The sequence below is a fragment of the Ranitomeya imitator genome, chromosome 6, assembly GCF_032444005.1.
Source record: "Ranitomeya imitator isolate aRanImi1 chromosome 6, aRanImi1.pri, whole genome shotgun sequence".
Taxonomy (NCBI): domain Eukaryota; kingdom Metazoa; phylum Chordata; class Amphibia; order Anura; family Dendrobatidae; genus Ranitomeya; species Ranitomeya imitator.
The window spans coordinates 255079125-255092841 of record NC_091287.1 but is presented as its reverse complement, the minus strand read 5'-3'; the positions used below and the strand labels follow the sequence as shown (position 1 = coordinate 255092841).

General features: G+C 41.6%; 1 protein-coding gene across 1 annotated transcript in view; it reads right to left on the bottom strand.

The window, feature by feature from the left end:
* The window catches only part of SLC6A3 (solute carrier family 6 member 3), a 192969-nt gene extending 180800 nt beyond the window's left edge, over nt 1-12169 (bottom strand). The window contains exon 1 of the mRNA XM_069732277.1: nt 11829-12169. Within this exon, the coding sequence (XP_069588378.1) occupies nt 11829-12114 (286 nt within the window). The 5' untranslated portion in view covers nt 12115-12169. The remainder of the gene's footprint in view (nt 1-11828) is intronic.
* Between the last annotated feature and the right edge of the window lie 1548 nt (nt 12170-13717).

Here is a 13717-nt window from a genome sequence, read left to right as displayed (position 1 = left end):
GATTTCACTGCATTCAAATAAGCAACACTGGCATTCAAATCAGCTCTCACCTCTGCTAAACAGGCCTACTTCACAACCCTCGTATCTTCCTAATCCCACAACCCCAAACAGTTGTTCAACACTTTTAACTCCCTCCTCCGCCCACCACTGCCCCCTCCGAGTTCCCTAATCATTGCCGAGGACTTTGCCATGCACTTCAAAAATAAGATAGACCAAACAAGGCAAGTCTTTCTTGTCCAACCACCACAACCCCTTTGTATGAGAGACCAATGCCCAAACCCCATAACTTCACTCTCCAAAATCTCTGAAGGGGAGCTTGCTCATCTTCTCTCCAAATCACACTTCACCACTTGACCCCATCCCACCTCCTCCCCAACCTCACCACCACACTAATCCCATCCCTAACCCATCTCTTCAATCTTTCACTAACTTCCGGTACCTTCCCCTCTGCCTTCAAACATGCCACAATCACACCTATCCTCCAAAAGCCATCCCTTGACCCAAGCGGTATGTCCAGCTATCGCCCCATATCTTTGCTTCCATTTGCTTCCAAACTCCTTGAGCAGCACGTCCATGCTGAACTTTCCTCTCACTTTGCATCTAACTCTCTCTTCGACAACCTACAATCTGGCTTCAGTCCCCACCATTCCACTGAGACTGCCCTGACCAAAATTACTAACGACTTACTTACAGCCAAAGCTAACAGACAATTCTCTATACTCCTCCTCTGCCTTTGATACAGTTGAACACTGATTCCTACTACAGATCCTCTCTTCCTTTGGGGTCAAAGATCTTGCCCTATCTTGGATCTCCTCATACCTTGCCAACCGCACATTTAGCGTTTCCTACTCCCATACTACCTCTTCATCTCGCCCCCTCTCTGTTGGAGTCCCCCAAGGCTCTGTCCTAGGACACTTACTCTTCTCAATCTATACACTCGGCCTAGGACAACTCATAATGTCCAATGGCTTCCAGTACCATCTATGTGCCGATGACACTCAGATCTACCTATCTGGCCCAGATGTCACCTCTCTGCTCTCCAGAATCCCAGAGTGTCTATCAGCCATATTCTCCTTCTTCTCCTCTCGCTTCCTCAAGCTCAATGTGGACAGATATGAACTCATTATCTTTCCTCCATCACGCATATCTTCCCTACCTGATCTATCTATCAAAATAAATGAAATCACACTTTCCCCTGTCCCCGAAATCTGCTGCCTCGGAGTAACCCTTGACTCTGCCCTGTCGTTCAAACCACACATCCAAGCTCTCGCCACCTCCTGTCGCCTCCAGCTCAAAAACATTTCCAGAATCCGTCCTTTCCTCAACCCTCACTCTGCCAAAATGCTCGTGCATGCCCTAATCATCTCCCGCCTCAACTACTGCAACATACTCCTCTGTGGCCTACCTTCTAACACTCTCGCACCTCTCCAGTCCATCCTTAACTCTGCTGCCCGACTAATTAATCTCTCTCCTCGCTACACTCCCGCTTCACCTCTTTGCAAATCCCTTCACTGTCTCCCAATTTCCCAGCGTTTCCAGTTTAAATTACTAACACTAACCTACAAAGCCATCCATAACTTTTCTCCTCCGTATATTTCCACACTAATCTCTCAATATCTTCCCTCACGTAATCTCCTCTCCTCCCAAGACCTCCTCCTCTCCTCCATGCTTTTTCGCTCCTCACCCAGTCGCCTCCAAGACTTCTCCCGAATATCACCCATCCTCTGGAATTCAGTGCCCCAACACATCTGGTTATCCACTACTTTTGGATCCTTCAAAAGAAACCTGAAAACCCACCTCTTCAAGGAAGCTTACAGCCTGTAAAGACCACACTGCCAGCTCAACACCATTGGAGCTACTGCAACCCTCGACCTACTGTCTCCTCCCCCATAATCCTGAAGAATGTAAGCCTGCAAGGGCAGGGTCCTCTTCCCTCTGTACCAGTCTGTCATTGTTAGTTTTGTTTACTGTAAGTGATATTTGTATTTTGATTTAACCCCTTCTCATGTACAGCACCATGGAATTAATGATGCTATATAAATAAATACTAACAATAATAATGTGAAGGTTAAATTGAGGTAGGAGAATTAGCTGTAAAGTGCTAGTGCAAAATAGCTATAAGTATCTCTACTAGTCCAAGGTATTAAAACTGAGGGGTTGGCTCACTCAGCTGCTTCCCAAGGTAGACACAGGAACGCTTCTTGTGGTAAATCACCTTCTGGTTTATTGTGGAACAGCATAAACAAATGCAGGTTTCAGCAAAGTAAACAGAGCCTTTCTGACATAATGGCAAAATAAAAAAATTCAAATTCAAAGTCCATATATCTGAGGGATTCAGCCACTCAGACCACCATGTGTTTTCAGCTCCACCTGGAGCCACAGTTTTGGAGTCTTTCATCTGCAAACCACAACCACTGCCTCTCAAGTCCAGCTATATAAACCCAGACTATGCGACTGATCACATGACTGTGACATCACACAGGTTCTGTGAGCACATGGCTGTGCAGAATCTGCAGGTGGAGATAAGGTGAACATCTTCCCACCCATTCTATAGATGTCCACATAAAACCAGCCCATGTAAGCACCTTTAATTTAACCCTCACAACACCTAGCATGCTAGAGGAAAATACTCTGGTTTTACATCACTGACTCCATTAAGCGCAGTGACACATATCTCCCCTCAAATACCGTGCCAGTGACCTGGTCACAGTACACATAATCAGTGCTGAAGGGTGACATGAGAGTGGGGTAGTAGAGGATGTAAACACTACCTCATAGTAAGTACATCAGTTGGTAGTGTACAAAAAGAGTAACCCATCCTATTAATGAATGACACTATCACCACTATTACATTCATCACCACTATTAGTGGTGATGAATGTACATAGAAGGAAAAGAAAGGCTTCCTCTCCTGGATGGCATCCACCCCGATGCGTATTTCGGCAATCCGTCTTCGTCAGGGGTTGGAGTCATCATAGTTAGTACCTAGTACCTTTTTGGGTGGATTTTCGTCCATTTTTCCTTGGAAAATTCTTCCAGTTATGTGAAATTCCTGGGTTGCCTTGCATGCACTGCTATTTTGAGGTCTAGCCACAGATTTTCAATGATGTTCAGATCAGGGGACTATGAGACCTTCAGTTCTTTTGAGATAGTCTATTGTAGATTTTGACGTGTGTTTGAGATCATTATCCATTTGTAGAAGCCATACTCTTTTCAACGTCAGCTTTTTTACAGATAATGTTATGTTTGCATCAGATATGCAAATTGCCTCTTTTGAGAAAAAGAGGACTTAAACTCTATAGCACCACCTGTTGGAAGCAGCGATCCTACAAATCACAATCAACCCTTTAACAAGTCGTGCAATATGACTTAGGATAAAAGCCAAATCACAGACACAGTGTTTCGGGCTGTTGACTCTCGTCAGTGTGAAGCATGAGAACTGATTTGGCTAGGTAGGAGGCTCTGGACTGGGGTCTAAGGGGTAACGTTTCTCCTTATGGAGAGTGACATACCAGCTGGCTTGTCAAGGTAAGGAGGCTTATTCGCCGTGCAATGCTCCTCTGGGAAATTAAATATGCAAATTGCCTCTTTTGAGAAAAAGAGGACTTAAACTCTATAGCGCCACCTGTTGGAAGTAGCGATCCTACAAGTCACAATCAACCCTTTAACGAGTCGTGCAATATGACTTAGGGTAAAAGACAAATCAGTATCTCAATTCACAATGTTTGCATCAAGAATTTGTTGAAATTTCATTTAATTCATTCTTCTCTCTCTACCCATGAAATGTTCCCTGTACAATTAGCTAAAACACAACCCCAAAGCATGATTGATCCACCCCCATCCTTAATGGTTGGCGAGATGTTCGTTTCCTGAAATTTTATACCCTTTCTCTCCATACACACCTTCTGATCATTGTGGCAAATCATTCTATTTTAACCTCATCGATCCACAGGACTTGTTTCCAAAATGCATCAGGCTTGTTTAGATTTTTTTTGCATACTTCGGACACTGAAGTTTATGGTGAGGACACAGGAGAGGTTTCCTTCTGATGACTCTTCCATGAAGGCCATATTTGTGCAGGTGTTTCTGCACATTAGAACAATGTACCACAGCTCCAAAATGTGCTAAGTCTTTCTGAAGGTCTTATACAGTTAAGTGGAACTTCTGATTTGCCTCCCTAGTAATTCTTCGAGCAGCTCTCACTGAAATGTTGCTTGGTCTCCCAGACATTATCTTGGTCTCCAAAATTCCTGTTAACTGCCATTTCTTAATTACATTTCAAACTGAGGAAAGGGCAACTTGAAAAAGATTTGCTATATTATAGTCTGCTCCTGCTTTGTGGACCTCCAGCATTCTAATTTCCAGAGTCTAGGCAGCTGCTTAGATGAACCCATAGCTAGGAAATTTGCAACAGCTGGCCTTTCCTAACAATGATAATGAGCAAGCCATAACCCTAGCATGCTAAGGTTTGAAACCTTGGTCAAAGAGCACACAAATCTCCAAGGGTGCCCAAACTTTTGTATCTTCACATTTCCCCTTTTGTAATTTTGAAAATAAAAAAAAGATATTTGTTTTTCCCAAAATACAAAAGAAATGTGTCATTTTTAACTTTAGGCATTTTAGAGGTAATTTCATCTTCAACTTGTTTAACTGTGCACAATAACAGTAATTTTGGCCAGGGATGCCCAAACTTTTAGATGTCATTGACATTGTATGTCATGGAGAGATAGATACATACCTTTATAATCTGTATAACACACAAGTATGAACAGTACATGTACATTGAAAATAATACTTGTGTAATATTTAGCAATGTGTATAGTACACAGGTATATTTGTCAGTCAATGTAGCTCTCTCTCTCTCTCTCTCTCTCCATAGTACATATGCAAACATTTATGGGAATTAATAGTGATATGCATATGTTTATGTGTGTATATTTATATATTTGTGTATGTGTGTTTGTGCATAGAAAGAGAGAAATGTCACCTGTCTGGCTGCCATGCCTTTCTGTCCGGTCCTTTGCACAATTCCCACCAGCCTGCCCTTTCTTTCAGTACTGAAAACAATATCCTCTTCTAGCATCTCCACTCTGCACTGGTGCATCACAATATGCATCACTCGAGGAGAAGACTACTAGATCTTGTGTGAAGCACATTGTGACATAAGATTCCTACTCAGCATTGGAATCCCCCGTGCAAAGTGAAGATACAGGAAAAAGACATCATATGCAATGATGACAGAATGGAGAGGCTGGAGGGAGCTGCGCAGAAGACAGGATGGGGGTGCAGCGATAGGACAGGTGATGGTAAAGGGTTTTTTTTTCACTCTACATTTATTATGCTCTGGAGCAAAACAAATTTCCTAGATAAATTTGAGCTGAATCAGATACACACACTGTGCGAGCAGGCACACACATGCACACATACAATACATACAAACAGCTCACATATTGTATATACCCACTGCACACATGTACACAATATACACTCCCTTAGACAAACATGTGACAGTATGTACACACACTCTATGCATACATAGACAGTATATACACACACTACATGTATACAAACATACAGTATATACACACACTGTATACATACACAGTGTATACACACACTACAAACATACACAGTATATACACACACAGCATACATACATAGACAGTATATACGCACACTGCACACATAAACAGTGTATACACACAGCATACATACACAGTATATATATATATACACACTGCATACATACGAACACTGTATATACACACTCACTGTACACACATTTGCATACAGTTCCTATATGCACCATACACTCATGCATGCACTTTATGCATGTACATACAAATACATTGCCCATATACAGGTAATGGAAATAATTAAACACCTCTTTTGCCCCAAATGACGGATTGCGATGGATTACAAAATAGGCTAGGGTGAAAGTAGCCTAAGGTAGGAGGAAGGAAGAGACGCAAGGGCAGCACTCCAGCTTATTGTCAGCTGATTTATGACACAGAGCATCACATGCAACAGATTCAAAGCAGGATTACTGCAGACTCACTGGCAGGATAGTTACCATTGTATACAGCCAGGGCCAGTTTTAGGCAAAGTGGGGCCCTAGGGAAAGTTTCAAATGGGGCTCCATATGCTAACATATTTTACACCACACAGAAGCATTTCGGTTGTATTTACATGCGCTGATCTCAGGCCTCTAAACGAGTCTGATCGACAATATTGAAGTCGTTCAATGCTTGTTTCCCGGCCTCTTTCAACCAGCTGAGGAATAATGATGGGACAGAACGATCACTAATAGATCACAATACAGTATCATGTTATCAGCAGCACATTTACAGTTTACACCGGCGATGTGCTGCTGAGAACAATGATTTCTGTTCCAGCATAAACAATCCAATCAATGAATAGGCTGCATTTTGCTTGTTTAGTATAATACACCCCACAGTCCTCCATATTGTAAAATGCACACCCCACAGTCCTCCATATAATATGATGTGCCCCATAGTCCTCCACATAGTATAATACACTCCTCAGTCCTCCATGTAGAATTATACACTTCACATAGTCCTCCACATAGTATAATATACTCCTCAGTCCTCCATGTAGAATTATACACTTCACATAGTCCTCCACATAGTATAATATACTCCTCATAGTGCTCCTTATAGTATAATGCACCGCCATCGTCATCCATGTAGTACAATTCACTTCCCATAGTACAATGCATCCCATAGTTCTTCATATAGTATAATGTATTACCAATAGTCCTCGATACAGTATAATGCAGCCCACATATAGTATAATGCAGCTACCCCACAGAGCATAATGCAGCCACCCCACGGAGTATAATGTACCCCTCATAGTATATAACACAGCCACATAGTATATAACACAGCCTCCCCATTGAATATAATATACCCCCAATAGTATATGACACAGCCACATAGTATATAACACAGCCTCCCACATATAATATAATATACCCCCAGAGTATATAACACAGCCCGCATATTATATAACACAGCCCGCATAGTATATAGCACAGCCTCATAGTATATAGCACAGCCCGCATAGTATATAGTACAGCCCGCATAGTATATAACACAGCCTGCATAGTATATAGCACAGCCTGTATAGTATATAGCACAGCCTCATAGTATATAGCACAGCCCTCATAGTATATAGCACATCCCGCATAGTATATAACACAGCCCATATAGTATATAGCACAGCACGCATAGTATATAACACAGCCCGCATAGTATATAACAAAGCCCGCATACTATATAGCCCAGCATCACAGTATATAGCACAGCCCACATAGTATATAGCACAGCCCGCATAGTATATAACACAGCTTACATAGTATATAGCACAGCCTGCATAATATATAGCACAGCCTGCATAGTATATAGCACAGCCAGCATAGTATATAGCACAGCCCTCATAGTATATAGCACAGCCCGCATAATATATTGCACAGACCTCATAGTATATAGCCCAACCCACATAGTATATAGCACAGCCCGCTTTGTATATAACAAAGCCCACATAGTATATAACACAGCCCACATAGTATATTACACAGCCCGCATAGTATATAACACAGCCCACATAGTATATAACACAGCCCACATAGTATATAACACAGCCCACATAGTATATTACACAGCCCGCATAGTATATAGCACAGCCCGCATAGTATATAGCACAGCCCACATCCCCCGTGAGAATGGCCCCACAGTCCAGTACTCACTGTTATAGTAAAAAAAAACACTCCTCACCTCTCCTCGTTCCTGCGCTGCTCCCTGCTCCTGTCTCAGCTGCTGCACTGCCTGGCACACAGTGAGTGCGCAGTGACGGAATGATGGGAGAGGGAGCGTCAACTGATGCTCTCTCCTCCATCATTGCTTTGAACTGTATTGGCAGACACCGGTATAGTTCAATGCGGCGGCCGGGAAGTCGGCGCTGGCGGCAGGCAGGCCCCCCTGCCTCACAGGGACCCCATAGCAGCTGCATGATGTGCCTCTAGCTGAAGGCCCCTGGGGGAGCAGGGGCCCTAGGCAGCTGCTTGGTTTGCCTGCCGCTAACGCCAGCCCTGTATACAGCAGCTCAATGGTCCTGCTCTGCAGCTGGAGCAGCACTGCTTATCACTAGCTGAGCACATCAACAGTAGTATCGGTCACTGTGCAGACTGGCAACCTGCTTCTCATTTTCCCTTGATGTAATGTATCATGGCAAAGTGACATAAGCAGAGGAGTCTGATCATTTGAATCATAGGCTTGAGCCAAGAAGGAATTTTCCTCCCATTTGGTATATGCTTTGCTTCTAATATTTTTGTCAACTTATTAATATTATTACATAGGTTTTTACATTAAATAATAAAAATATAGTGATAGATTCTCTTTAAAGTCCAAATCAAAGCAAAAAAAAAATTCTCCCCTTCTCTCATGATCGTGTGCAGCAAAACATGATGAGTGGCATAACTGTGATGTATTTTTTTATTTCAGGACAATTCATCCATTTTGCAATTTTGCGCTTCTCACTGTGCTTTTATGGCCATTACTGAATGGTCCTATGTGTGCAGTTTATAAGCCCCAATTTGGGGCGTTAACCCCTTCATGACCTTGGGATTTTTCATTTTTCCGTGTTCGTTTTTCACTCCCCTCCTTCCCAGAGCCATAACTTTTTTATTTTTCTGTCAATTTGGCCATATGAGGGCTTATTTTTTGTGGGACGAGTTGTACTTTTGACCACCATCATTGGTTTTAGCATGTCATGTACTAGAAAATGGGAAAAAAATTCCAAGTGCGGTGAAATTGCAAAAAAAGTGCAATCCCACACTTGTTTTTTGTTTGGCGTTTTTGCTAGGTTCACTAAATGCTAAAACTGACCTGCCATTATAATTCTCCAGGTCAGTACGAGTTCATAGACACCAAACATGACTAGGTTATTTTTTACCTAAGTGGTGAAAAAAAATTCTAAAGTTTGCTGAAAAAAAAAAAATTGCGCCATTTTCCGATACTTGTAGCGTCTCCATTTTTCATGATCTGGGGTCGGTTGAGGGCTTATTTTTTGCGTGCTGAGATGACGTTTTTATTGATAGCATTTTGGTGCAGATACATTCTTTTGATCGCCCGTTATTGCATTTTAATGCAATGTCATGGCGACCAAAAAACGTAATTCTGGCGTTTCGCATTTTTTTCTTGCTACGCCGTTTAGTGATCAGGTTAATGCTTTTTTTTAATTGATAGATCGGGCGATTCTGAGCGCGGCGATACCAAATATGTATAGATTTGATTTTTTTTTTAATTCATTTATTTTGATTGGGGCGAAAGGGGGGTGATTTAAACTTTTATATTTTTTTTAACTTTTTTTTTTTACTTTTGCCATGCTTCAATAGCCTCCATGGGAGGCTAGAAGCTGGCATAGCACGATCGCCTCTGCTACATAGCAGCAATCTGCTGATCGCTGCTATGTAGCTGAAAATCAGGTGTGCTGTGAGCGCCGACCACAAGGTGGCGCTCACAGCTGCCGGGGATCAGTAACCATAGAGGTCTCAAGGACCTCTATGGTTACTATTCTGAAGCATCGCCGACCTCCGATCATGTGACGGGGGTCGGTGATGCGATCATTTCCGGCCGCCCGGCCGGAAGTGGTAGTTAAATGCCGCTGTCTGCGTTTGACAGCGGCATTTAACTAGTTAATAGGTGCGGGCAGATCACGATTCTGCCTGCGCCTATTGCGGGCACATGTCAGCTGTTCAAAACAGCTGACATGTCCTGGCTTTGATGCGGGCTCACCGCGGAGCCCTGCATCAAAGCAGGGGATCTGACCTCGGACGTACTATCCCGTCCGAGGTCAGAAAGGGGTTAAACTATTGGTAAAATATTAAAAAGCTCTCCAGCATATACTTCTGAAGTCAGTTTATTTTTTTTGACTTCGCATTAATCAATGTATTTAAGTTTAACCTCTTCAGTTCTGAGCCTGTTCTCACCTTCCTGACCAGGCCAATTCTGACCAGAGACATTTTATGTGGTTATAACTGTAGAATGCTTCACCACCATATACCAGTGATTCTGAGACTGTTTTTTTGTGACATATATAGGAGCTCTAGGACCCTATTTTGGAAACTACACCCCTCAAGGAACTTAACAAGAGTTATGGGAGCACTTTGAAACCACAGGTGCTTCACAGAATTTTATAACATTGAGCCGTGAAAATGAAAAAGTACATTTTTTCTGCAAAAAATATGCTTTAGCCTCAAAATTTTCATTTTCATAAGGATAACAGGAGAAAATGGACATTACAATTTGTTGTGAAATTTTTCCTGAGTACACTGATACCCCATATGTGGGGGAATACTACTGTTTGGACACATGGCAAGGCTTGGAAGGGAAGGAGCGCCAATTGAATTCTAGAGCGCAATTTTGGCTGAAATAGATTACTGATTCCAAAACAGATTCAAAAATGTTTGAAGAGCCCCTGACATGCCAAAACAGCAGAAACCCATTTTGGAAACTACAATTCTCCAGCAATACATCTAGGAGTGTCGCGAGCATTTTTAACCCACAGTCGATTCACAGTATTGTATAACATTGGGCTAAGGAAATGGAAATGTATAAATTTTTCCAATAAAATGTTGCTTTGGCTACAAGTTTTGAATTTTCAAAAGGGATGACAGTAGAAAATGAATTGTACAATTTGTTATGCAGTTTCTCCTGAGTGTGCCAATACCCCATATGTGCTTAAAAATTACTTTTGAGGAACAGCGCAAAGATCAGAAGGAATGAAGGGCCATATTGGAGTTCAGGTTGTGCTGGAATGGGTTGAAGGTGCCATGTTACATTGGCAGAGCCCCTGAGGTGCCAGAACGACGGACCGCCATAAGTGACCCCATTTTAAAAACTACACCTCTCAATTAATTTATCTAAGGGTGCAGTGATCATATTGTCACCATGCACGTGTCACAAAATGTTATACCATTCGACACTGAAGAAAAAATAATTACATGGGTAAATGGGTACCATTTCTGTTGAACATGGCAATATCCCATATGCTGAACATGGCAATATCCCATATGTGGCCGTACAGTACTGCTTAGCCACACGGCACGACTCAGGAGGGAAGGAGCGCTAGGTGACTTAGAGAACAAATTATCATAGGATAATTTGTGGACTCTATATACAGAGCCCAGAGAGCCAGAAGAGCAGAATCACCCTCAAGTGACCACTGCAATGCCTGCAGTGACCTGCAATGCCTGCACTTGAGGGAAAGACATAGCAAATCAGAAAAACTATACTACATTTCTAATTAGAGGTATTTCCTAATATTATTATTACTACACCTACTACATATTGGAATAGGATCTTGGAGATGAGAATACCCCTTTAACAAATGATGATCTAATCCCTGAATAAAAACAAAAATAGGGAAAAAGGAAAAAATGGGAAGAAAATAAGTCAGCTCACCAATCCCTCAACAGTGCAATGATGTCCATGCACGGAGCCGCCTTGGTCAAGGGCGTAGTCCAGAGCCAGCAATGAAAAAGAAAAAATAATCTCCAGCATGGATCTTCTAAAAAGTCAATTTATTGAAAACACTCCCAGGTGGTCAACGCCGACGCGTTTCGACCATCAGGTCTTAGTCATCCCTGAATAAGTCATCAATATGAGATTGATTGGGGAGCACATATGAGTTGATTGGTGGGTACAGGAGTTGGACTCCCACCATTTTCATATTCTTAAGTTACAGACAACCTTTTAAGGTAAATAGAAATTAAACATAGATTTAGAACAAATGCGCATGACTCTTACCTCCTCCATTCTTGTAACACAAGTAGGGAAACCTCCAAACATTAGCTAAGTCCACAGCAAATCCAATAACAGAAAGAAGAAAATCAATTTTCTTACTCCAGGTCTCTCTCTCTTCAATATCAGGATTTGTCTGTGATGGGTTTACCAGTACAGAATTAGTAAACTGAACTCCATTTTGCTCCTTTACAAGAATAAGTTCTACTTCCTTGGTTCCCATCTCATTTAAATCTTTAGCAGGAGCCACCGCTGAAGACATCTGCCCGACAGGTGGTCTAGGTTTGATCATTAGATGCTACCAACACTATAGACTGTGGTGATAGATGGAACAATAGTTTTTTTACCTGTTATAAATAAAAACAGTAGATAAAGAATAAAAATTCAGTTTGCGTCCATATATTTACCCTTCTTATTTCCATTATGAATAATAACATTAAAAAGTAGCATTAGATACCATAATTCATGTAAAAAAATGCAGCTATCCATTAAAGCACTTTATATAGATGCCTAGAATAAAATAGCTACCATTAAAAAAAAGCCTAAAACATGATGTTGTGATCTTCTTTCACAAAATGTAAATGCTATATATACTTATGTGTGGCCACCCAGGAGTATTTACCTAAATTTTTTGTGGTATTGCAGAGATTATAATAAACATAATTTTGGCGTTCTTGAATTTTTTTATTTACGGTGTTTACCAGTCAGGTTAATTATTTTCATATTTTGTTATTTTGAAGCTGTGATCATCTGATAGAGTAATTCATATGGTAAAAATCACAGTCTCTTTTGAAGCCCAGGTTTGAAAGGAACTCCGTAATGATAAGTATGGAGGTCTTCAACAGACCACTTCCTGACATAGCGACCCATCAGTAACCCTCAATTACGTCACAGGAGCGTGGATGGGCTCAAGGAATGACGCAACCACTTGCCAACATGTGTTAACAACATGTGTTGACATCTGTGACTGTTAGGCTATGTGCACACGTCAGGATTTCTTGCAGAAATTTCCTGAACAAAACCGGACATTTTCTGCAAGAAATCCGCATGCGCTTTTTTTCATGTTTTTCTCACATTTTTTGCGCGGTTATTATTGTGCGTTTTTTGTGCGTTTTTTTCCGGAGCTTCCCAATGCATTAAATAGCTGCAAAAACGCGAAAAATCCACAAAATTAATGAATATGCTGCGTTTTTTACCACGATGCATTTTTTGGTGGAAAAAACGCATCATGTGCACAAAAAGTGCTGAATGCATTAAAAATGATGGGATGCTTATGTATGCATTTTTAAAGTTTTTTTTCCGCGGAAAACGGCTGAAAAAACGTGAAAAAACCACGTAAAATCCTGAATGTGTGCACATAGCCTTAAAGGTACATCCTGGCTGTGACATACAGCCATCACCAGCTGAGTATGGGGCAAGCTCACGCCGTACATGTACGACACATGTCGTGAAGAGGTTGAATGGGTTTTCATGCAAACAAAGTCCATTTTAGTGAGTTTATCTTGGAGTAATAATAAGTTCCACAATTCTATGTGTTTAAAAAATTGTCTCTGTGCTGAGATAATGTCATAAATGTGCCCCTGCTGTGTGTTGTGTAATGGCCGTGTCTGACCGTACAGGAATATGATCTGATCATAACACAGCTCCTGGGCAGGGGGAAGCAATAGAGTATATTGATATGATAGCAGAGGATCACAGCTGCTGCTTTCAGTGAGGTAAAACATTTCTCTGTCAGTTTAAAAACTATGTTTTACCTCACAGGAAAAATGTTTTATTTCACAAAATAAATCAGCTGTGATCCCCTGCTGTAATGTCTGTATATTCTCTTTTGCTTCCTCCCCTGCCCAGGAGCTGTGGTGTGATCAGACCATGTTCCTCTATGGTCAGACACAGCC